Raw genomic sequence first — 26701 nt, 5'->3', positions numbered from 1 at the left:
GCAACATTACTTAACATTAAACTTAGCGATCATTTCCCATTTTCCTTTACTTTACTAATTAAGAGTAAAAAAAAATAAAATAAATATTATTGGTGAAGCGACTTTTGCTTTACTATAAAATACTTTACTTTTATTTTACCCACTGAATTACGATAATAGGAAAAATATTCTCATTAAAAGTATATTTATTGACTATTCTATTATATTTCAGCAGTGAAAACCACCTACCTGTAGGTGGTTTGTGTAATATTTCATAATTGGAGTTTTATATTGTTTATAGGATACATGAAAACAATAATGATTAATTCAGTAATATTTAATTGATATTAAAATACCACATAACAACTATTAATTACAAAATGTACAAAATATGGCACAGAGGATGAACTTGTGGTTAGCTGTAGTTGAGAGTCAGCTACATGTCAGTTCATTTACTCCTGTAGGCAATAGGTTTATTATATCGCACTGAATGTAAAACTCTTAACTACACGAGTATCAGATCAGAACTGTGTTTATCTCCTTGCAACGGGCACTTTGGGGATGGAGTCGCCTTGAGCGTGGAAACCGGATTCGTCAGCAAAGTAGTTGATAACTTCTTCCTTGCCTTCGCTGTTAATGTAGGAGAAAGATCCGCGAACAACAACGACACTGTGGGGCTTGTTCTCTTCATCGAGGGCTTCTTTTATTTCTCCAACTTCTTCGCGCTTAATACCATCATCAGATTCAAAACTGAAAAATACAAAAACATATTATTTGAAATGATCGCTTTTTTGATTATAAATAATAATCATTAAATGGAAAAAAATATTATCAGATCTTGCAAAGCAATATATTCAATCTCTCTGTTTCTCCTACAATGACTTTTGAATAACCTTAGAATAAGAGAAATGTAGTATAAGAATATTAAAAAGTTTACCCGTATGCGTAGCCACCATTGGGTTGCTGGTCAAATTCAGACCGGAGGATCTGGACTGGTACTGGTTTCTTGTCTTCGACGGGAAGAGCGGCGATAACAGCCACGAGGGCAAGGGTGACGATGATCTAAATCATAAAATAAATCACCTTGATTAACAATTTAATAGATTAAAGTATAATTTTAATTCATTTAACAATGATATTAAAATATATTAAATATTTTTCCTATACAAAATAAATAAAAACACAACATCAATATTCAACTAACCACTTTCATGATGATTAGGTTTGACTTCGTTGCTATCAAATGAGCGACTGATACCCGAACGTCCCAAACGATTTCTTTTATACATTTCTCTCGGCGGTGACAATCTCCTTTAAATGTAAATATTCTTGCCTATGTAAGCTGTTATGACGCACCTGATTTTATAAAAAATTGTTCTTATCGGCTGTGTTAGAAAAAATCAGTTAAGCAAAATATTACGATTTAAAGTTCATGATTTTAAATTTTTTCAGTATTTACAAATTCCTTTCACGTGGTAACAGCTTAAAAACGTAGGAAATAAAGGTCGATTAATAACGATAATTTTATGAAAATTTAATGTCAAAAATGTTAGTTATTAGTAATTAAAATACTTTTATTGGATAAGTTACATTTTGTATTCTAAAACTCAATCAGCACAGTTGGCCTGATGGTTTAACGATTAACGGTTCCTAATACTATGCCAAAAATACGTGGGTTCGCTACTTACTCAAGACAAATTAGTTCCGTAAAGTAATTTATTCGATATCTGGTTTTCATTTCGTAGATTTATTTGATTCTTTTTTCAAAAATGTATATTTCAAATATATATGTTCTTACATTTATTAGTGATCTAGTGATTAGAATACAGTATATATATAATTTTCTATCCAATACATTTTTAGTTAGGTTTGACTCAATACTGCATGAATTTTCAAAACTGAGACTATTTAAAAATTAGACTATTTGAAAACAAATTTTTGAAAACTGAGACTATTTAAAAGGTTTACTATTATCAAATATTTAATAAAGTGAAGTACATTTTTTATTTTAATTAATCATTAATTCTTAAGCAAGTTCAGAATATTAAAAATATCGTTATATATTTAATAGTACATAAAAAATCTTTACATAAATTTATATTATTAGTAATACATATTTTCATTAATTCCTAAAATACTTTATATAATAATATAAAGTATTTTAGGTTTTTGAAAATATTATAATTATGATGTAAATATTAAATTACTAGAGAAAAGACGTCAACTGATAGTATATCTAACTAAAGACTTCAACGCGTTTAAAGCTCTACATACATTTTGATATTAATAAAAAAATTGTTTCATTTTTATATACTTTAAAAGAATTTAATAAATAAACAGAATTTATTAAATAATCTGTATAAAAAATGTAATTGGAAATAAAAAAAATACTTTTAATTTTTTCTAACCTCACAATTTTCTTTGCAAAAGACAAACAAATTCAATTATTTAAATGTTTGATAAGAATAAAAGTCGATTAACATTGCACGTCTAATTGTGTAATAATCAATAATAGCCAATAGAATACAAGCAAAATTTGTATGGGAAAAGATTACCTTATTTTTTTAAACTAAGCCAGTAAGTCTGAATATGTAGGCATACATGTACGAGTATAGCACGTCCTTGAGTGCTCTGAACGTGTTTGTGTGCGTGCGTGTGTGCACTTAGTTCAATACTATTAATACGAAATGATGTTATTGGCAAATTGTTGCATTACATTAGTAAACAATATGAGTTTTTAAATGAATGTCGCGAAATACGCCAAGAATTCCTTACCTATTTCAGGATTATCAATTTGAAGAATAACTTATAAAAAGTTGAGTAACCTTACGTTTGCGGAGAAATAAGCAATAATTGTTAGTTCGTAATAGTCTTCATCATATAAATATAATTTTTCCGGTTCTAAATATAAATATATTTTTCCTGTTTAGAGTCTCTCTTTTATTTTTACTGAAAGTTCTCACTTCTTTCCAAATGTTATAATTGTAAAGCCATTATTTATAAGTTTTCTCTTTTCAGACTCTTTCTTTATAAAAATAAAAAAAAATCTTTATTAGGAATTAATTTTGTATTGTAAGTTATATTATTTTGTTGTATCATTTGTATTGTAAATTGTCACAATTGTCAGTTTTGATTAGGTTTGAATTGAAATTTCAAATAAGATGCACCAAAAACGATGCATAAATGTTATCTTTTATCTTTTGTATTGCACTGACGCAGAAGCATTTTTTGTGTGCTCCAAAGGATCATAAACCTATTTATTCCATATTAATTTCAGCTTGATACCTTCACGTGTTAGTGGTTGTTTTTCTATTTTAATATTTTTTATTATAAAACTTACTGTTAAACCGAAAAAGCTTGTTTTGTAAACTTAGATGAATATTTTTTTGTAGATGTGGCATCGATGGGGTTTTTCACATTACTTATACATATAATTACGTAATATTTTACTTGTAAGATAACTTGACTGTGACCTTTACTTAAATGTCATGCGGCATAATAGAATCCACGAAAGAAGCGCCCTAATGATTACGCCAATCTGACAAGTAGGCAATATTTATACAAAGACGGCTCTACTTTATTTATCTACAGTAATCGTTAAGTTATTTACATTACATAAGCGATATATTTAGCAAATTATTTAACTAACTTAAATTTTTTTGAATAAATTATACATACTAATGACTTAAAAATTAAGATAATTTTATGGATTATTCCAATATTACGGATATGGTAAATCAACTATAACAATGTATACCAATTCGTTTTCACTATTATTTTTATGTATATATTCTTTAATTTCTTTTATATTATAGAATTTTGATTTTTTGTATTAAAATATATTTTATGTAATTACTTTTTAAAATAATACAATTAGGCTAATATTGATTAATAAAACATAAAATAATTTTCAATGACTTTCATTTATTTTACAAATTAAGTTGAAATTCATAACAAATACTACAAAATTACAAAAACATGGCAGTGGGCATCAGATCGTAACAAGAAGCATAGAGCTCTGGGATGATGCCGTCTCCCATACACTCGTATCATTAACAATGGTTTCATTCGCTTTACTTAAACCTATACAATGAATAGTCCAGTTGTCGTGCATTTATCTCCTGGCGGCGGGGAGTTTGGGGATAACTTCTCCCTCTGCGTGGTAACCGCTCTCGTCGGCGTAGTAGCTGACGCTCACAGGTTTGCCTTCATTGTCAAGGTAAGCGTAAGATCCACGAACAACAACGACTGGGTGGGGTTTGTTCTCTTCGTCAAGAGCCTCCTTGATTTCACCATTCTCAACACGTTGGATTCCGTCTTCACTCTCGAAACTGTAAAGATATTTTAGTTAAGTCAGTGAAATTATTACTAATATTTACAAAAAAATAGAAGTTATAAAATAACAGCTGTAAGCAATATTTTAAATGGATAAGGAATCGATACGAAAATCTACTTACGAGAAAACATATCCACCGTTGGGGTTTTGTTCAAAGTTGGAGCGGACGATCTTTGGTGGCTCGTTCTCTACGGGAGCGGCGACGGCGAGAGCCACAAGGGCGAGGGCAACAATGATCTGCAATCAAATTGTATATAGTTATTAAACTTATATTTTTATAATTTATATCTAAGTTTATTGTAATGACAAAATCAATATATATGTACAATGCACTACCTACCATCTTCATGGTTGATTAGTTTGGTTTGATTTCTTGGATATCAAGAGAGCGACTGATGCCTTGACGCTCTAGTCATATTCTTTTATACATTTCTCCCGGCTACAATTCTTAATGAATTCTCAAATATGAACAAGTTCTATGTCGTTTTTCTTGCTGCCCGGATATCATCTACGATAGCGCACACGACTGCACGAGCGCACTCACACTAACGCACATTCTAGTCGATGACGTATCGTGTACGTAGCAATTTGTGCATCACACACTCGTTTGAAGGATTTCTTTCCATCTGCTCATCTGTTTATTTAATAATTTGTCACTTCATTTGAAATACCTCTTTAAACAGGTACATGCGTATTAGGCCAAGGTACATATGTAACTTTTTTGTTTAAATTAATATTACTATGATGTAGAAGTTTTTTTTTAAACAGATTTTTTAAAGTACAGCCCTGTATAACCGAAGCTTATAAATATAAACAATGTGCATACATGTAATAAGGTCACCATAAGTTCTGCAACTAACAAAGTAAGTAAGGAATACAGAAATTTTTACAAGGAAAAGGGCAATAGCTATTTTAATAGTTAATTTTAAATGTTTTCTTATGAACGTGAAAACTATTAACTTACTGTAATTTAGGAATTCATGCTCTATACCTTTTCCTTTTTGACATTTTAATGTCTCTACATATAAAATGATTAGTTTAAGACAACTTGAACTAATATCATATAAAATTATACGTAATATAATAACTGAAGTTTAAAGTTTTTATCTATATAATCTAACCTCACCTTATAGGGTGAGGGATACGGCGAGAACCTAGTATTTAAGACATTGTGTTTCTCATTAAAACACTTATGTCCACTTTCCAGCGAATTCTTGAGGCATTGCGTGTTGAGTGGTAGAACTATTTCATTTCCTCGCTTTGGTAACGAGGCAGACTGCGGGGTTGAGTTCCACCACTCAACACGCAATGATTCTAGAATTCAGCGAAAAATAGGGAACGGAGTGTCTAAACACTAGTTTCCCTCTGACTACCCTACCGTGTGCGGGATACAGCGTGAAGCTGATTTTTTACTAAATATATACTAAATATATTTTTAATAAAAATGATCTATTGACGCACCTTTGCTTTCCACTGCAATTTACACTATTCCTTCACATTTTTAGGAATTATTATTATGGATTACGGATTACCATACTCCATCCGTTTTCAATTTTAAAGATTTATGATATTTTAATAGACCCAAATTATGCACGCTTCCGACTATTGTATAGTTAATTACTTAATGGTCCTTTAATAGTCTCTTATATATATTAAGAAAAACTGGTCAAGTGCGTCTCGGATCTGCCCACCTATGGTGTCAATTAAGTTTGTCATTTCGAAAATTTTCGTTAAAAACGAATTATTATTTATGTAACAGAATAAAAACTATTACAAACTTATAATTGTAGTTAATTTCAAACTAAGTGAGTGTACACGCCCGCGAACTTAAGTTTGCCAACTTATAATATATTTATTGTGTTATGTATATATTTAGTAAACATTTTTTTAGCAAATCTGTTTATAACAATCTTTTATTATTTATTATTCACCGTTTGCGTTTGCCATTTAAACAAATAATAAATAAAAAATTACAATATTAAATTAAATATAAAATAATAATCAATAAAACTCTTAGGAATTTTATTGATGATTTGTTGAAGTTGCAGCAACCTTTAGAGGTTAAGCGAGTAAAAAATAGCAAAAATTACATAAAATATAATTATCATTAACAACATATAACTTCATGCATAATTTAAGATGTGAACGTTAGAAAAACTTGTCCCGCCACCGTCGCTTTGCAAGACGCAAATAAAAGTGATGTGCTCTTAACCTTTCCAGAGGTCGGGTCCGATTTTTATTTCGTGAAATTATAATTCAAGGTCGTCGTGTTTTTTACTTGTGTAAATCAACAGATTTTTTAACTCAACAGTAAGCTGTCTGGTCGATGGCTAAGTTTTATATAGGCAAAAATCCAAAGCCTAATAACACACTTTACATAAGAGATCTCTTTACATGACTTTTGAAAATATTTTAAATTGCTCATAATACTACGTTTTGAAAGTCCTATTTCTTAACCTCATAGTGCTAATATTGTTAATATTAGAAGTTAAATAAAGAAATCGACAACACATACTTACACGTGCTTAAGCAATAAGTTAGCATTTTGAATATAAGTCACAGTTTATTTAGATTTTAGAACTAATTACCTCTAAGTTAAATAGAAAATATTATAACATTTTGTTACAGAAATATAAACTACATAAGCTCATTGAAAATATTATATTTTTTTAAATTGTATTATTAATTGAGATAAACAGCACATAACAAAAGGATTTCCGCAAGTTTTATTTTTGTCCAATGTCTTTACTAAAACAAATAATTTGTACTCGTGTATTATCAAAAATAACATAAAATGAAAGTAATAAGTTCGAAATCATACTTATCAGAAAGTTTTAAACATTCATTAAATACTTGTACCATTTCTGAGCTTTTTACCTACTTATGTAGCTGTAGTAAAAAAAATTGCGTGCTGCTATTAAATATATTTACCGATGTTTTTTTAATTATAACCAGAATCAAATTATTTTGTTTTTAAAGTAACATACTAAACTAGTTTTATTTATATCAGAGTATAAAATTTAAAGGTACGTAACCTTCATTAACATTTGCTCCTCCAAGTCATTCGTGTGCTTATGCAAATTATACGTTTATCTATGATTTTGTATATAATTTAATAAGGAAAATATGCAAATGTAAGATATTCTTCGATTTTTTTATTTTATTCGTTCCCACACGATTAGATTTTAAAATCCTTTCTTATAGCTTTTCTTAGTATATTTACATAATTAATAAAAGATAACAGAGAGAGAACAGACAGAACAAAATAATACTTCCCTAATATGATGATTGAATTCACTCACAATTTCACACCCATCATGTTTATAGGCAGTCGCTGTCCTCCTGCGTGACAGTAGCTTATTACTGATGATTTTTTTTGCGTCCCGCTGTTTTTCGCATAGGCCCACCACACAGCAAGGTAGGCAGAAGGAACCTGGGAACCTAGCGTTAAGACACTCCGTTCCCCACTTTCCGCCCGACTAAACGCCGGACTTTTGCCTTGGTGCCAGAGCGAAGGTAAAGAAAATATTTATAAATAATTATTTATTCCCTCAAAGAGGGATCGAACCCACAACCGTGTCCTTGTTCCCTTGCGCCACGAGGGCCTACCCATACCCACACTAATAATTAAATATTATCTTTGAAATAATTTAAAATATTAAATCTAGAAAGAAGTATTCGATTATATAATAAATTTCAAGTCCCAGAAAGAAAGAAAAATTACAAATGTTCGTATCTATTTTACGAAGTCACTAAACCACTATTTCAATTTATGCGACATTGTCAAGGTCGAGGTTAATGTTCAGGTGAATTTCAAGTTTCCAACCGATTTAATGGGACGACAAGAGAAATTATTATATTTTGCATAATTCATGAGATTAATATACAAATAGCAAATAAAATATTCGACACTATAAAAAAGCGTTTTATTCAAACTCATTCACACAATTCTACATAATACTAAAAATAAAAGAAATCTTCAGATTCACCAAGTCAGACGCATTACATGGTCAGTTTTTCTTTTAGATGATTTTATGAAACCGAGGAACTGGAGCTCGGATACGGCTCGAGTAAAACGAACTCTGAAAAGAAAAGAAATAATATAATTAAGAATATAAGAATATATATGTATGTACATAAGCCTCTTCAATGGCACTCCACTAAACTCGATCTTCGCTTCGCCCTTTGCACCCTAGACTTCATCATCAGCCCAAATTGTTAATAATAACCAACCAAAAATAACATTTTGAAGCCAGTCATGGCGCAGAGGCACAAGCGTGTGACCGTAAACACGACATGTTCTTGGTTCAATTCCCATTCGAGGAAAGAATGAAATATTTAGTATTTTAATTTTTTCGCTCTAGTGTCCAGACGAGTGCTTCGTTGAGTTCCGCCACTCCCTAACAAATTTGAGAGCTAAAATTGAAATATCACATGAATTCTAAAGCGTACCGATACCGACCACGTTCTGTCCTATAGCACTGGTTCCAATAAACACGGAAATATTTGTACTGTTATTGTACATGAATATTTTTTTATAAGTACCTTTATTATGAACATCACATTTGTAATAAAAATATAATGAGTCGCATAACGAACAATATAATATTAAAATCACTGCGGAGGACAAAAATATAGAAAAAAATATATTTCAACAGCCTCCTGGATAAAAGGAAACTTATTTATTCTCGACTATTATTAACGTGTTCGCGTAGACAGATTATACATATTTAAATTATTTAAAATTTACTATGAAGATAGGAAAACTCAAGGTTATTTTCAAATTTAGAACTCTCGTTTCATTATTTCGAGCAATAATAGATAGAACTATTTGAAGGTATCTTAAAATAATTACAATTTGAACACTGAAAAAATTTTCGATGAGCTAACCTTTAGAGATTTTTTAATGTCTCATCTATAGAGATGAAATGACGATGAGATTTCCTCGCGATTAATATATCTCATCTATAGAGATGAGATAGAGATGAGATATATTAAAAAATCTGTAACTGTTTAGACGTATAGCTAATAGGTAATTCAATTCGACAGTACATTTTTTAAAGTTTTTTGTTTCACAAATGTTTAAAAAATATTTTTCTTTAATTTCTAGCTAATTTACACAACTAAATACGAATATGTGATGTTATTAAAAATTAAAATAAATTTAAACGAATAAGAATAATACACGACGTCTTGAATTAACTTATTATTAAAGAGCTGCTAGAAGGGTCACTAAAATAAAATAAAATATTGACATAAACCAGTTAAATTCCTGATAATAAATGATAATTATCATATATTTGCTATTATATTATAAAAGAAGACTTTAATTATAAATTCAAGAGACAAAAAAAAAAACTAGAATGGTATGGTCAAACAAAAAGTGTTCTGGTCTTATAAAATAATCAATATTTCTATATTTAACGAGCATATGTTTAATAAAACTTTAAAACTTACTGGACGCTGACATCCTGGTATCGCTCCTCGTCTTCTTGCTCCGGACGTAGCACAGCGGCAAAGGCTTGAAGCCAATCGTACAGATTTATATGCTTCCCGCACTCGCGGTGTAGTTTGTACGCAATGCACACATCAGGCAACGTGTCCGATACACTTTCTACTGACGGTAAGATGCAGCAATTACACTAAAAAAATACAAATAAAAAACAAAATAATTAATAAACTTCTCCCATGAAACTATAGGTTTTTTTAACATAAATTTCTATGTAATGGAGACATTTTCACATTGAACTATTAAAAAGCTAAAATTACTAGGATATAACATTGTGGGATAAGCAGTAGGTCCGGCAGTTCGAGCCCCACTTTGGGAAATAATTATATTTCAATAAAGTTAGAGTTATTAGTCCACTCTGATAAGAAAGCGCGGCATTGAGTTCAGACACTAGACATACAATGTTGCGAAGTTAGACGGAAAGTTCAAAACGGAATATATAAACATTAGATTCTCTCTGTCCGCCCAGCTACATATAACAGATGTACTAAACTATATTAAATTTGAATTTGCAATAGCGCCACTAGTATCATAAAATATCGAACTCAATGATTCATCTCTACATTCCTTATTCTCCCCCATATTTAATGGTATAATAATTATAATTATGCGGCGAAACTAATAAACTAATATCTTGTATTAACCTAAATTGTACCCTCACGTCTTTACAGTACGATCGACTAGTTGAGGCCGACCTGAAGTTTGCGAAGATTTTATTTTAGGGGTTTTTTCTTACCTTTCCGGGTTAATAATGTTCAAAAGAAAACCTAACTTCAGAGCGATCACGACTTGTCAACCGTGCTGTAGGTACTATACACTAGCCACACTAGTCACGATAATGTTCTTAAAAGCAGTTGGTTATTTTTTACAATTATAAATAGGAATAAAGTAGGCATAGAAATATATGGCTGATATTACTGATTAGTTAGTATAATAAGGTGAAAAGCTGCTACCAGTACAAAATCGTTTTTATCTAAATTAAATATTTATTTTTGTTACAAAAATAGCATAGCAAGGTAAGCAGATAGAACTGGGAACCCAGAATTAAGACAATCCGTTCCCCACTTTCGGCTGAATTCTGGAGGCATAGCGTGTTGGACAGCGGAACTCAACGCCGGACTATGCCTCGTTACCAGAGCGGGGAAATGAAAATATTGACTATTTCATTCCCCCGAGTGGAAATCGAGCCCACAACCGTCGCGTTTACAGTCGCCCGCTTGTGACACTGCGCCACGATGGCCTCTGTGTTTGTTTCTCCAAACTCTAGTTGGATATTTTATTCTAAATAAATATATATATAAATGTTCAACGAAACATAAATTATGAAATGAATAACTTTTCATCTATAAGGTATTTAAATTTAAATTTACAATCATTAAAAGCAGATGTTGTATACATATTCATTCTTAAGCCGGTGAGCCGGTGTCATTATTTAAAAGTAAACGAAATGAAACAAGTTTCGACACGTATGATAAGACATCCACGTTTATTCTAAAGAATACTATTATTTTTACATTAGCTTTTACCAATTTAATATTAACGTTATTTAGTGGACCTATAAAATAAATATATCTATGACAGCATCGCCGCGCATTTGAAATATATTTGAGTAACCACAAATAAGTTAAATTAAAATCTTAGAGACATTTATTCAATAGGTTAGATTAGATTTTTTAATCAAGAAACGAAATCTCGACATAGATAAACCAAAATTCGATAACAAAAAACTAATACGGAGTTATTATACGGCCATTAGGGGTGACGATGAAGGTGTAAGAATGGTATGTTTATACATGAATGGTATGTTTATACATACCATTAACACCACCTTAGAAAGAAAAATGTCTTATTACTCTATGGTCTAGCCAAAATATATTTATATCACAGTAAGCAATCTTCTTTACCTGGACAGCGGATACTATAAATTATTTAGTTATAAAAATGTCAAGGGTTGCTTATGCAAAGTCTCAAATTCAAAGTCAAATCAAAATCATAATATTCTTTATTCAATTAGACCTTTATAATCAATTGTGAATCGCTAATTAGTAATGAAATGTCAATATTGGGCGCGAATAATCTACAGGCAGGTAGATTAGGTACTAGCATCTCGAAAAATAATTCTTCGAGGAGCTGGCAAGAATAATTGATGTTTTAAGATACAATGTAGTATATTATAATACAACAATCGTTATTTTTTAACACATGACAATTAATAATAATAGGTTAAAAAAAATAATTTGTTATATATGGTACTCAATTAAAATTTAATATTCTTATCGGTAACATTTCGCTAATATAAAATTTTCAGTAAGTGGTTAAAATATTGTTGTTAATCTTATTTCAACATTATATGAATAGAGAAAAGCAACTCTTTTTAGTTACCTACTGAATATCCCATTAAAAAAAATACGAACATGTCAGGCGGAGTTAGAAAACACTTTTAATTGCGGAAACAATGATAATTTTCTGTGGGCATTTTCAAGGTTTATTAATATTAAACCTTTAACGTAAATAAAATAAACAATTTTTAAGTGACTTTTGGGTTTAATGTGATATAATTAATAAGGAGGGCAAGGCACTTACAACCATGATCTAATTATATTCATAAACATTTTCACGGATCATAATAATGAAAAAAATGAGTATTAGAAAGTATTTAGTAATGTAGTAAAGTTGTTACTAATGATCTTTTAAAAGTTTCTAGCCTTAAATAATAAAATAAAAAGATTAAAGAAATACAAATAATATTGTTTACATAATTCAAATGTGCCACTTAGAATCTTATGTTGTTACTTTATTTTATAATCTTTTATACAGCTTCACTAGCATATGGATGAATGGATTGTATGAAATTAACGAAGAATTCATATTTATATTCATTTTCGCTAGTTAAATATAATGGCAAGTTATAATATTTACTATTATGTTATATTATAAAAATAGCTTCACGCTGCAGCCCAAACACAGCAGGGTAGGCAGAGGGAACCTAGTATTGAGACACTCCGTTCCCCCATTTCTGTCGAATTCTAGAGGCATTGCGTATTGAGTGGCGGAACTCAACGCCGCGTAATATATTCTTTTTTTAATAGGGTCTAAATTCTCGAATAAATTGTTTATATTTAATTGATACAGGTAATTTAGATGTTGTCTAATTTACTTTATAACCAAGTCCCATAATTTATATTTGAGACTAAAATAAAATATATTTATGAAGAGGTAAGTATGTAGCACAATTAATAAGATAATAAAATATTCAATAACAACTTGTATACTTACCTTGAACTTTTAACTCCAACAAATATTAATGGAAAAGATAGAAATATATTGATATATGTTAACTTGCCCGCACAAAAACTATTATTTAATGTTTTAAATTAACACTAAAACTTGAAACGTTTTTATTACTAGGTGCTATAACACTGTTTGAAACGTCTCATATTTTTTCCTAATGGCTAGTCATAAATATTTGATATCCTGTACTAGTCGAAGGTTCGATTTCTTATTTTTCTTTGTATAATTTATAAATATAAGCAAATATCATTTTTTATATTTCTTTGTATCTCCTAGTCAAACAATAGGCGTATATACAAAATATTTCCTAAGGTTATGTTAAACTCTTATATTTTTAATATAATAATTATTAATTAATACGCACCATAATGTAATACTCTACATAGAGTTAAATAAGCTTATTACCACTAAACCGCAAGGGCGTTACTACTATTTATCTTTTCTTAGCTTCACTCTGTATCCTGCACATAGTAAAATAGGCAGAAGGAACCTGGGAACCTAGTATTATATCTTTCCGCCGAATTCTGGAGACATTGCGTGATGAGGGGCGTAACTCAACGGCGCGAGTCGCCTTGTTACCAGAGCTAAGAATTGAAAATATTAAAAAAATCCTTTGTACGAGATCGAAAAAAGAGTACTTTTTTAATTAAGTATAACACCTAAAAGAATTTAGTTTAAGAATAATAATCTAAGTAGCACATTACTTCAAATAACTAGAAATAATATATAATTAAAAATCTTGTTTTTTCTTTACCATTTTCAATACTGAAACTAGTTTTAATACATTTGAATAAACAAGATAAGTAAGTATGTTCGTCTGGACAGGTCACTGCGGCTAATATATGTAATCAAGCAATTATAAATACATACATATTGAAAGTATAAATTTTCTATATTTTTTTCAATCTACATGATTTTTACCGCATTTTGTGTGATTTTTACCGCATTTTGAGTAAAAGATAACTTAATTTTAAAAATATTTTTTTCCCTACATTCTGCTCACCCGAGTGTGCATCCGGCAGAAGATCTTAGGTCATAGCACATATGATGACTTCAATTGCTAATTTTGTAACAACGCAGTTTTCAATATTTAAAATATATTACGACTTTCTACTTCTGAACCTTATTTTTACGCATTTGTTTTATATTCAAAAGTTAAATATAAAATTAAAGGCTTTTCAAATTTTCCACCTATTATTAAACTTGGACTCTCGTAATTGAGGAAGTATGTGACATTAAATATCTTACTTAACCTTAGCACTTTAAATAATATATTACTATTTGATTTAGTCAAATATTTTAAACATCAGATCATTGGTCGAAATAGATATCATAAAAAGAATGAAATCATAGGTACATTTTAAAAATAAGTAATACTAGTCAAATACCATCCGTGCGCTCGTTTGCCTTGTCTTTTCTATAAAAAGAGGAAGAAAAAATAAAATTACTTGTGCGGAATCTATCTAGCTTTATCTTTACATGGATTTTTTAAAACTATGATTTTTTTATTTTTTTTATTATACATATATATAAAATATTATTAAGGATAAATCATACCACGAAAAACGAACATCGTTTCAAATAATTTAAATTCAATGGAATAAGGATATGTTGATGAAACTTTTAGTGTCATATAACTAGTTAATTTTATTATAATAAACAATATATTTTAACTGCATTTTTCTTCTTTTTTTATTTGCTTTTTTCCGTATATCGAACGGAGGAAATCGAACCAGCAAGAACTTTCGCTATTTAGTAAAGTTTATCGACGCATATACCCAACACTGGTAAGTACTATCAAGGAATATGAAATTTAGATGGTGGTTACTTAGGCAGTTATTAAGGTAAATAATGTGTATAAAATAGTACATTACTTACTTTAAATATATAAAGTATAATGATCTTTTTTAAATATTTTCTTGGAAATTATATTATAGACGTTATTTATTGCCAGACACTTGACATGATATTAACCCCCTGCCATACACTCCTAGACCCTACTAAGCTAAGTTATAAACGCCTGCGAACATATTAGAAGCAAACGCCATGTTTCTTCACATAATTTTATTAAAATTAATAATAAATCCTTCTTGTTATAACTTTGGTATATTATATTCGTAGGCGATTGTAATTTGTAAGAGCTTAGAGGTGTGTCTGGCAAAGGGTTAAAATCATGCTTCCGGTAAGTTTAATCGAAGTCCAAATTCAGAAGCACCCCTTTCAGACAGTATATATTTTTTTTATGTTTTCAGATTATCTTTTTCCTGGATTTCTTATTTCACTTTCCGCCGGGCATGCATTTCAACAAAACTCAACGTCGCGCTTAGGTTAACCAGAGCAGAAGAAATTATAGTAATTTAAAGATAATAATTATTCCCCGAACGGGAATGGAACCCACAACCATCATATCTATCAGACATAGTTTCAATGCACTGCTATGGCCTCCAGTTTAAATATAGTATACCTTAGATAAATATAACAAGGGCATCGTGGTAGTAATTAATTTCATTTTTTCGTTCTGGTGACAATATATAGCGCGGCATTTATTTCCGCCAATGAACATGCAATCCCTCGAAAATTGAGTAGAGAACCGATTGTCTTAGACGGGAACCCTGTGTAAGTTCCCTCTGTGTACCCTGCAATATACGGATATATCGTGAAATTGAAAAAACAACAGATAATAAAATACATACCTGCAAATAATAAACAGGGTTGCTTAGAGCAGTATGTAAAGCGCCTCTAGGAGAACCAACAATTTGCTTCTTTATATTGGAGACATCGCTAAAGAACAAGATTTCGTGAAAGGTTTGAGTGTGCGGTGGATGAAGTCCTTTGGTAAAAATTTCTTCTAAATAACTAACAAATCTCGAACGTATCATTTCGAATTCTGATTGGACCTTCTCTGCTCTTGTCGCTTTAAATAATTTCTGTAAATAAATATATATATGTTATTATAGATTTTTTAAGCTTTACTTTATAAAATGATGGCTGGAGTCCACAGAGGATTCAACAGGGTTCTACATTGGAGTGACAAAAAATGGGGTCCGGTGGCGGTTGCTCACAGCACAATCTACTAATAAATTAAAAAATTAATTATGATTTTTTAAAAAATTTAAACATCTAAAATCATGGCAAAAATCTGGCAACGCTGGATCTAATCTTTATTTTCTTGGCGAGTTTTGGGAATGTAGTAAAAATGCATGGGGTCCATCGGGACCAATAAAATTTTGATATATCCCTTATATTACTACCATTAGTACATATTTTCCCATAATTTTTGAAAAGAGTCACCCAAAACGGCATTGAATAAGTAAATTTCAATTAATATTAATACCAAATTATAATTTTTGTTAATTACCTCTTTTAACTTATACCTATTGCCAGGTGCGTTAGCAATATCCATATTGTCATTTTCGGCTTCGATATTACTATGTACAGTTGTTTCATTATTAGCATTTTCTATTTGCCTTAAAAATGTCAGTAGATGAATCCTAATATTTTTGGCAAAATCCACGCCCAATTCATTAGATGAAGGTGTATTTATATTATTCTTTAGTGGTGTACTTCTTAATGGTTTTACTGGAGACGACATTTGTAAAATCATATTAATTTCCGTTAAAGCTCCGGTTAAACTTTCAATCAATTTGACTTGAGATTGAAAGTTCAATAACTGGATAGCCTCACGGAAAGCTGGTGTGTTTGTTATATTTTGTAGGGAACATCTAGCGTACATTTCTCGTACCTGTAAAGAAATGTTAACATTATACGGAATTAAATTTATTGAGAAAACGTATAAAGATGCTGCCTGCATGTTTAAAATATAAATGCATAGTTAACTTACTGTTTTGCCCAATATATTTTTTGGTAAATCCTTAACAAAGGCAGCTAATAACCGTATACACATATGAAAACTATGTATATAATCGTGAAGCTTATACATTTCTTTAGCAAGTACTTCTCTAAAGAAATTATCATTTTCAAATAATCCAATTTTCGTTTCACAATCCTGAACTTCTAAAAATGGTCTGAATGATAAAAGCTGCCTTATAGTTTCTAAGTCATCTGAAGTAAGATTTTGTATAGCGTCCTCGATTTTATCTCGAGGACAACACAACGACTTTGTGTTATCACCATAGAAATGATCTATCATACAGTACTGAAAACAAATTAAATTATTATTTTTTTGTCTCGCATATAGCAGGGTAGACAAGAGTGAACGGTCGACAAAATCTTGTCCTCCATTTTCACGACATTTCATGTTGAGTGACGGAACTAAGTGCTCGTGGTAAAGAAATAATCATTTCCTCGAATGGTAATCGAACCCACAACCGTCGTGTTTACAGTCGCGCACTTGTTATAGGCCAATTTTTTTTATTATATCAAAATATGTGACATTTCTATTTTCTTAAATTTTTCTATGAGTGAGCGGCACTGTAACGCGTGGGTTCAATCCCCACACGAGGAAGTGAAGTATTTATTCACGTTTATATTTCCATTTCTTCGCTCTGGTGTCGAGGCAAAGCACGGCGTTGAGTTCTCCCACTCAACAAGCAAAAAACACAGCAGTACTACCAGTTACTAAATGTTTATCCCATCAAAAACATAAATGTAAAAAGAAAGCCAAGTTCTGTAATAAAACGTATGCTTTCAGCGATAAAAGAAGTGAGATGTAAATGTATGCCAAGTTCAATGGTCAGTCCTGAAATTTATTTTTAACAATATAAAATATTTTATAACAACTGAAAATGCCCATTCTTCTTACAACTTGGAGACTTTATTTATGTGTAATATCTGACTTGGCTAGTTTTCATATGAATTTACAATAGAATCTGAATAGAATAGAATAGAATTTGAATACATTCATTAATATCGATGTAAATTAATTTGAAAACTAGCCAAGTCAGATATTACACATAAATGAAGTCTCCAAGTTGTAAGAAGAATGGGCATTTTCAGTTGTTATAAAATATTTTATATTGTTAAAAATAAATTTCAGGACTGACCATTGAACTTGGCATACATTTACATCTCACTTCTTTTATCGCTGAAAGCATACGTTTTATTACAGAACTTGGCTTTCTTTTTACATTTATGTTTTTGATGGGATATCATTACTTTTTGTACAGAAATTATAAGTAGGAAGGTTCATAATGTTATCAAAATCAAAATATTCTTTATTCAATTTGGCCATTACAAGTACTTTTCCTATAGGAAGCTACTATAGCAAGAAACTCAAGAGTTGCTCTTTTTAAAACATAGTTTAGAGTAAGCGCTTCATAGGACATTTCTCTTCGCCGAATAAACCAAGTAGGACACCATTGTGATAATACACTTCTATCTTAATATTGTACAAATCTACTGCAGCCTTTATTTCGGAAGTAGCTCCGTACGTAGTTAAGCAAAGCATGTCTTCTTTAGAAGAGTAAGGATTCCCGTTTCGAGCGCTAGTGTAGATACTTAAATCATTCCAGTTACGACATACGTACTCTACTATAGTCTCGCGCAATTTATTAGTTTGTTGTATATCAATACGCTCAAACAAAGAATATGCAAAAGCATGGAAGAGACAGCTCCCATCGGGAGGCATTGGAACAATTCGGTGTAAGGTTCTCGTTTCAACCACAAGCAATTCTATTGAACGACTCATTGTTCAACATGTCTTGGAAAAAATATAAACAATAAGTTTATTAAGTGCTGACGGTACCAATCTGAATTGATATGATCCCAAGGTTAACTTCGTTCTCTGCCGTTTTCACAAGTGTTCCTAAAATCAGTAAAATCATGAAACCCAGGCCAAAAAAACCATTAAAATATGAGCGCCTTCGTACAATAAAATGTATCTAATATAATTAGGTATTTACTTTTTTTATTATAGTCAATAATATTATGTTTTATTACTCTTAAGATGATATTTAATTATATATGAATTTAGATTATATTTATCTATGAATCTCGACTATAGTTTTTATTTTGTTGATTAAATGACAGTTGTCAGATTATAAAGTAATTAATGTATGCTGCGTTTAGAAATCTGATAAATTTATTATTATTTTTTTCTAATTTTATTATTTTGTTGGAATAACTCAACACGCAATGCCTCCAGAGTTCGATGGAAAGAGGGGAACTGAGTGTCTTAACACTAGGTTCCCTCTGTCTAGCCCGCTATGTGTGGGATACACCGTAAAGCGGATTTATTTATTGGAACGAAGTTCCTTACGGCAGGCTTGGAAGGGATAGGGATTTCGCTGCGTGAACGAACTGAAAAAAATGTGATAGTAAAACCGTAAGAAAAATGCGTGGAATAAAACCGTTAAATGAGACGTGCGCAGGCGCGACAGTCGCATACACAGACGAGTAATGTATAATACCTTTCTCTTTCTCCCTCTTCCTTTTTTTAGTTGATAATTTGAATTACGATGTTTTTTTATTTTAAGTAATTTATTATTTCCTAAAATACTGAATTTTCTAAATACTTTCTTCTACTTAAATAAAAACAAATCAGCAAAATTTAAGAGAAAAATCAAGAAAACCTACATAAAATTGAGCACGACTTTTTTTGCAATTTGTGTCGATTCTATATTAGCCGAAGGACTCGTCGTTCGTCGAACTTCGTTCCTAACTGGTGTCCCACGACACCACATTTTGGTTTTTCTTATTATTTTGTTTAAGTAATTTTTAATTTTCTCTTTTTTTCTCTTATTTTTTTATTAACAATTACTTAAATTTTTACTGTTAACAATTACTTCTGTTAAGATAGCTGGTAGGCTGACAATGTTTCAAAATAAAAATCAAATCAGCTTCACTCTGTATCCCGCACACAGAAGAGTAGACAGAGAGAACCTAGTGTTAAAACACTCAGTAACTAGTAACCAGTAACCAGTCAGGTTTTACAGTCACTCTTTATGCCCCTGTTCCACGACTGACCTTACAGATAGTATATTATTATTAAATTTTATATATATTTCTATCAATATAATTACTTTTTAAAAGCTTTTATTTATATTTATTTTTTAGTGTATTTTTTTCTATTTTAGGATTCTGTACCTCGAAAGCAATAAAACAGAACCCTTATAGGACTTAGTACTTAAATATTGTAATAATAATTTGTTATTTGTTATCATTGTGCCGACAGTGGTTTCGGTTAACGGTTTAATAGCGAAAAGCCTCGACCAACACCTTAAGAGGCTATCGCTTAGCTGTTGGATCAAGAACCGGATACAGAAGGCAGTATTACTTGAGACGGCACGTATCGTGCGGAGGTTCCTCTCTCTGGAGCCCTAGCCACCGATGGCTTGGACCCTTGTCCCGCCCTCGTAAGAGTGGTTTTTTTATATTTTTAAATGTATCTTTTTTATAATAATTTATATTTAAAAATGTAAAAGTGATTCACTAATTTAATAAAAGTTCTTCAGGTATTTAATATCAAATACGTTAATCGACTATGCAAATGCTCTTAGTATAATAAGTACTAAAATGTTTAAATTATCTATATATATAAAAGGACTTGTCCTCACTGACTGAGATAAGACGCACGCACAGCCGTAACCGCTGTGCGTAGAAACGTTAAATTTGGACAAAAGTTTACTTTCGTAATCTGGACATCCACTAAGAAGGGATTTCGAAAAATTTTAACCTTAAAGAGATGAAATAGCGGTTCAAAGTTTTTATGGAAAAAAATTTAAATCGGCACCGATTTTTATAAAATTTGAAATTTAGATTTTTAAAGGTATTTAATTGAACACGTGTTTCATCGTTTTCTAGAATTCTCCCCTCTTATTATTCCCCCCCTAGAGAGAACCTTTAGGGGTGCAAATATTCATAAATATTCATAAAATTTGAAATTCAGACTCTTAAACGTATATAATTAAACATATGTTGTATGGTTTTCTAGAAATAACCCCCTACGGGTGCAAATAAGGGGTTGAAAGTTTATATAGAAAAATTTTTAAAACGCCACCGATTGTTATAAAATTTGAAATTTAGACTTAAAAATATTTCATTGAACACATGTTTTATGGGTTATTAGAATTCACCCTTAAATAGGCAAGCGAAGCTGCGCGCGGCCGCTAGTAATAAATAATAATGAAGGATGTTAATCCATTTATTATATTTTTATATTTTTACGTGAAGCCCTTGAAGTCCACATGATGACAGGCTTTCTCAGGACATAAATTAGAGTCATTTTCAGCTACAAATGGAGACATATCTTATCTTAAAATATACTTGAAAGCATCGTGTTGTTTGAGATGGCTTACGTAAGTAATAGTGAAGTTAGTCTACATAACAAATAAAATATTTACTAACGTGTGACATAAATAAAAGCAAATATATATAAATAATGCATTGCTCTTATTTTGTTGGCAGGCGCTATGCCTAAAAATCAGTTATCATTAACTTTGATTGCTATGCTTTCATTACAGGTGCTATAAGTAAATGTTCCTAATTGAATCTATTTATTGAAAAATTATAAGAAAATATTTAAAAAAATACTAGTTTCGGATTTTTCCCTTGACATACACCCAATTACTTAACCGGATGCTAAATTTCACCATTCTAGATCATCTGGAACTTGGTTAACATTAAGGTCTATAGGTCAGTCACCCCCCTAAAAATTTACGATTTTTGGACGTCATTATCTAAATAACTGTTTGAGCTGTGTTTATGAAATTTTATGCACGTATACAGGTAGAGGGTCTAAATATTTGAGCCAAATATGACAGCTTTAAGTGGAATAGTTTTTGAGTTACGAATAGGTAAAAAGTGGCTTCAAATGGTTCGTGTAAAATAACACACGGTGCTGCTCGCCAGTTCTGAAACCCAGAAACTTGGCACGCGCTCCGCGCGTTTTAAATTTTATATTTCGGTTATCACAGAAAGAAGATAAAATAGTTCAAAAATAATTCTATAGCATCTCATATACAATCAAATATGTAGATCATATAAACACTCAAATATTTATTATAACTAGGTTCACTAAAATATTTATTTAATTATATCACACTAATTAAACATACCTTAATACTTTGTATTAGTCCTGTAACAGAGAAATCGTAAAACAGAAATACATCTGTCAACAATTCAAAAGCTTTACCGGACAAATGGAATGGAGTTATTGGACTTAAAAAAATGTTCTCTATAACCTGGAAATTAAATATAAACATCATTAGTCTTTTTTTAGCTTCATGCTATATTTCATAGATACCAATGGGGTGTATGATAATCTCTTTTGTATATATATGCATGAATTGGAAATGTCCAACGCATGCATATAGATACAAAAGAGATTATTATCTCGGTAGACAATAAAACTAAGTTCTTTTTAACATATTATAATTGTTTGTAAACTACAAATCACATAAAACTTACTTGATTCATATAGACATGTGATGGGTGCGAATGGAAAACTTTAATAAGAAGCTTTGAAGATACATGATAAGGAAACGACTTGTGAAGTGCTGATACTGATGTCGCCACACCGAATATTAATACTATCGGTAAAGATTTTGCATATGAACTGTAACAATATATTTAATTATTTTAGTTTTTGTATTTGTTCTCTATTCCGTATATAGCAGGGTAAGCAGAAACAAGCTAATGTCAAGACACTTTGTTCTCTGCTTGCCGCCCCAAGTAAAGACATTGGATTTAAATTTATTTCTTAGACTCTTCTTTTCTATTGGTAAAAATATTACATGCAGCTCTTTTTATACCCTAATATTTAAACATCCAATTATTTAAATGTTCAGTTTACCTTATAATCATCACAAAGTCTTGTAATATATTACAGTTAAAGCTTTCAAAATCAGGCATTATTATAACTAAGGTTTTCTTCTTAACATTACTTTTAGATTTCTTTGGTGATCTATTTATGTATTTTCCTCCATACCAATTGTACAATGTTTTCATAGTACATTGATTTTTCTTCAATTTTATTTTTTCTTGTTCTTCAAAACTTTCATCAACTGAGTTGTCCTGGAAAGAAAATAATTGTATTATAAGTAATAATCATTATTAATAAAAACTTAATAAACAATATTGGTTAAATAATTGGGACTTCATTTTTAATTTTATTTATTTGGAGACTGAAAAAAAAAACAAATAAACTAAATGATATTTCCTCACTGACAAATCAGACAAAATCTGACAATTTTAAAACAACATATTAAAACTTAAAAAGTACTAATGCTTAAATATTACCAATAAATCTTGACCATTGATCAATTGCCAAACAGAAGTTTCAACAACATGTTTTACTGCTTGAGCATCTTGAGAATTAACCATGGCCACATGTGGTGTAACATCTTCCCTTAAAATTATAAAGTGACATATCAATCCAATTATAATTACAATAATACCATAAATATGGAAGAGATCCAGGTGAAAGTTTACAGTAATAAAGCTTATACACTAGGATACAATTTATGCAAAGGTTTTCTATAATTTGGCTATAATTAAATTAACTCCAAAGTGTATGAAAAACACTTGAAAAGTAATAAACATTTCATACATACATTTTTAGGTATTAAAATAAAATAATGCCAAATAATTTTAATTAATTCTACATAATGCATAAATTATGAATATAAATTATGATTAATAAAACAATTTTACTTCTTAAAATTGTTTTATTATATTTAGATAAATGTAAGTGTACTTCATGGCCTCATTCTGATAATAATACAAATTGGGTGAATTTCCACCACTCAAATATGCTATGTAACTAATGACAGAAGGTTCCTTGTGTATATGCAGCTATGTGTGGTACACAGCATGTAGCTAAAAAATAGAATAATATTCAATAGTGACTTACTTTATCTTATTTATAAGTGCACAAAACTGATTTGCATGATCTGGTTGATTTACACCAGTTAGTAAAGTTGCAATGGGTATTATACCTTCTAAGGCTTCATATTCTCCTTGCTCATTATATATCTTCACATACTGTACAACATCATTTATTAAGGCACTGTATGTTTGTTCATGCAAATCCTGCAAAATAACAATATCATTATAAAAGATAAATTTATAGTTGAATATTCTCAACAATTATATTTTAAACAACCTGTAGTTGTTTTTCAATCAAGAGCCAATTCTGCCTAAATATTTTATACCAACGATCATTATGCAAAGTCTGAAGTAAAGTATGCTTAGTTTTCTTTTTAGACGTCTTGGTTTTATGGAATCCATTACAGAATAAAAATACACCCTGCAATAAAACATAAGCAATATTTGTAGGTATTTATTTAAATAAATACATATACATATATTATTATATTACAATAATAATATCACCTTAGAAACAGAAACAGTATTTTCCATAATCATAAAATATATTTTTTTATAAAATTATATTTACATAAAAAATATATATACTTTTTGTCTAGTATATTAGATTTAGTAGTGCCTTATATCTTAAGTTTTAAAATATTAGCTTATTCATTTATTTACAAGATCTAAAAGAATTTAACGAAAATTTGAATGCACCTGTCAATTGACCTGACATTTTCAGCCACAGAACACATTTACTCATTGTTTTCAGCCATCAACCAACTTTCAAGCACAGAACATATATACCTTTGGAATTCAAATCAAATTTTATAATCAGTTTATATTTAATAAATTTTATTTTCTTTAAACATTACAAGTCAGTTTTTTCAGAGATAAAGATTTCTGTAAAAAAAATCATATAAAAATTGCATAACAAGTAATAATTACTTTTCAAATAAATATACGAAATTAGAAACGTATAAATATTTCGTAATTCCTTTGGCTGTATGTTTTAAGACATTTGCCTCGAGACTCGTATAAAAAATTGAAGAACACTTTGAAGCGGGACTTCCCCTTCACGTACACGTTGCACTTAGTAGTTTATTACACCTGCGCTGTGCGTTTGTACTCAATTCACAATTTCACAACCTTCTCTTGTAAAAGTAACTTTTAGGCCATAATTTAACTGAAATAGCAATTTAAAAAGTTAGTACAATCCAAAAATGGGTAACGCGTGTGCGGCGGGAATTGTGAACGTACTGGGAAGTATTGTACTCTGTACGGGGAAAGGCGCCTGGCTTTTATTGAAGCTAGGATTTTCTGCAACTGGAGTGGTGGCAGGCAGCTTGGCAGCTCTGGCCATGTCATTTTTTGGCAACGTAGAAGCTGGCAGTGTTATATCACGGGCTACGTCTATGGGAATGAAGTCTTAAATCGTAAGTATGTGTAATATATATTTTAATCATATTATCAGTTGATATTTCATGTATTTTTTTATTTTAATAATTGGAATAAAGGTAAATTAATAAATATTTTCACTGTAATTAAACTTTATTTAACCTAGCCCATAGATATTACACATACACTAGAGATAGATGTACCACCGACAAATAAGAAATTATTTTTTTGTTGATTATTTTCTAATTTATTGAATTTGAAATAAAAATATAAGAAAACGAAATTTGTATTTTGAAACGACATCTACGGACTAAATATATCAACTCTGAATCTTTATTATCATGCTCCAAGCGATAGATGGCATTAGTTACCATACATTTTTTTTCGATTTAAAGTAATGGAGTGCCACCCCCATGACCTAGCCTAGCTAGTTCCAATGATTGTGACAATTGAAATTCTTTTTTATTGTGATTACAACTCAAAAAGAATTTTATTCTATGAGTATTAAAATTTATAAATAAAAATGGTATTATTAATTATTATTATTTATAATCATAAAAATATTCTTCTTCATTCTATTCTAAATAGACTAGAAAATATGTTTGACTTTTTTCTCTTGATAAGAGCTAACAAGAACATAAGTTGGACAACATTTATAATAATGGCAAAAGATTTATTTGTAATAATAGTGTTCATTTTGTTTACAGATTTTGTTCCTGCAGCGAAAGATGAATAAATCAATACAAACATTAATGTTTTTGATTTCATTTATAATGTAATTATACAATACCTACATACGGCTAGCCGCACACAATATTATTGTCAATAATATTTTTCAATAAGTATATGGCCCCGCATACCACACTAAATTCTATTAATAAAATCTGACGCAGTCGCTCAGTAACAAGGAACATAAATTATACTAGAAAAAACGTAACTCCCATACGAAAAAAATTTACTTTAACTTTCACAGAACACATTTCCTCGTATATATATTTGTGATAACTTTACACGCTTATACTACTAGCGCCCTCGGGAATAAGCACCAAAACTCTTAGTCAAAAAAAGAGCATGAATATTCAAAGTGAGGTACATTTAATATTACGCAATATATGTGGTATAATTAAATATATAATTGCAATTCACAATGAAAAATTAACAAATAAACAATTGATAATTTTATTTTAATATAATTATCATTAAGATTAAAAAAATACATGCAAAATGCTTCTTAAGGACGATGAAGAAGAATTAATTCATAGATCAATATCTATAAATATTTCACAAAAAAAAACCAATTACTTCATTGCATACTTACATATTTTCAAGCGACAACAATTACTACAACGATTACTTACCTATATAGATACTTCATTTTTTAATTACTTATTAATAATTTTTAATCTGTAAGTTAGATAAGA

General features: G+C 30.0%; 3 protein-coding genes and 1 long non-coding RNA gene across 4 annotated transcripts; 1 reads left to right on the top strand and 3 right to left on the bottom strand.

Moving 5' to 3' along the window:
* Nucleotides 1-300: 300 nt before the first annotated feature.
* Nucleotides 301-1252, bottom strand: LOC146532655 (larval cuticle protein 1-like). Its single transcript, XM_085196642.1, has 3 exons — nt 1184-1252; nt 917-1041; nt 301-729 (listed from the first exon to the last, which is right to left on the bottom strand). Exons 1-3 carry the CDS (start codon nt 1190-1192, stop codon nt 513-515), a joined length of 351 nt encoding a protein of 116 aa, XP_085052768.1. The 5' UTR covers nt 1193-1252; the 3' UTR covers nt 301-512.
* Nucleotides 1253-3883: 2631 nt separating this feature from the next.
* LOC146532654 (larval cuticle protein 1-like) lies at nt 3884-4813 on the bottom strand. Its single transcript, XM_085196643.1, has 3 exons — nt 4656-4813; nt 4437-4552; nt 3884-4310 (listed from the first exon to the last, which is right to left on the bottom strand). The coding sequence occupies exons 1-3, from the start codon at nt 4662-4664 to the stop codon at nt 4094-4096; spliced, it is 342 nt and encodes a 113-aa protein (XP_085052769.1). The 5' UTR covers nt 4665-4813; the 3' UTR covers nt 3884-4093.
* Nucleotides 4814-8226: 3413 nt separating this feature from the next.
* On the bottom strand, nt 8227-24617 carry Orc3 (origin recognition complex subunit 3). The gene is made up of 12 exons (XM_085196156.1): nt 24408-24617; nt 24178-24321; nt 23926-24104; nt 23313-23421; nt 22867-23087; nt 22482-22629; nt 22130-22255; nt 16957-17271; nt 16474-16857; nt 15809-16042; nt 9773-9957; nt 8227-8397 (listed from the first exon to the last, which is right to left on the bottom strand). The coding sequence occupies exons 1-12, from the start codon at nt 24438-24440 to the stop codon at nt 8301-8303; spliced, it is 2175 nt and encodes a 724-aa protein (XP_085052282.1). The 5' UTR covers nt 24441-24617; the 3' UTR covers nt 8227-8300.
* A 167-nt stretch (nt 24618-24784) lies between these two features.
* On the top strand, nt 24785-26033 carry LOC146532652 (uncharacterized). The gene is made up of 2 exons (XR_014878645.1): nt 24785-25318; nt 25988-26033. It is a non-coding gene; the product is annotated as an uncharacterized LOC146532652 (long non-coding RNA).
* Nucleotides 26034-26701: the final 668 nt, after the last annotated feature.

Source organism: Heliconius melpomene, chromosome 13, assembly GCF_056956725.1.
Source record: "Heliconius melpomene rosina isolate 202511_hmr_F chromosome 13, ASM5695672v1, whole genome shotgun sequence".
Classification (NCBI taxonomy): domain Eukaryota; kingdom Metazoa; phylum Arthropoda; class Insecta; order Lepidoptera; family Nymphalidae; genus Heliconius; species Heliconius melpomene.
Note: the sequence above shows the minus strand (reverse complement) of the source record. Positions and strands in the feature narration are given on the sequence as shown.

What these genes read in the sequence shown, in the direction of transcription:
- LOC146532654 (XM_085196643.1), bottom strand. An exon ending in AACGGTGGATATGTTTTCTC is followed by an intron (nt 4,311 to 4,436) that starts GTAAGTAGATTT and finishes ATATCTTTACAG; the next exon opens with TTTCGAGAGTGAAGACGGAA.
- LOC146532655 (XM_085196642.1), bottom strand. An exon ending in AATGGTGGCTACGCATACGG is followed by an intron (nt 730 to 916) that starts GTAAACTTTTTA and finishes TGTATTTTTCAG; the next exon opens with TTTTGAATCTGATGATGGTA.
- Orc3 (XM_085196156.1), bottom strand. Translation starts at nt 24,440, where the DNA reads ATGATTATGGAAAATACTGTTTCTGTTTCTAAG. An exon ending in ATACTGTTTCTGTTTCTAAG is followed by an intron (nt 24,322 to 24,407) that starts GTGATATTATTA and finishes GTTTTATTGCAG; the next exon opens with GGTGTATTTTTATTCTGTAA. An exon ending in TGATTGAAAAACAACTACAG is followed by an intron (nt 24,105 to 24,177) that starts GTTGTTTAAAAT and finishes GTTATTTTGCAG; the next exon opens with GATTTGCATGAACAAACATA.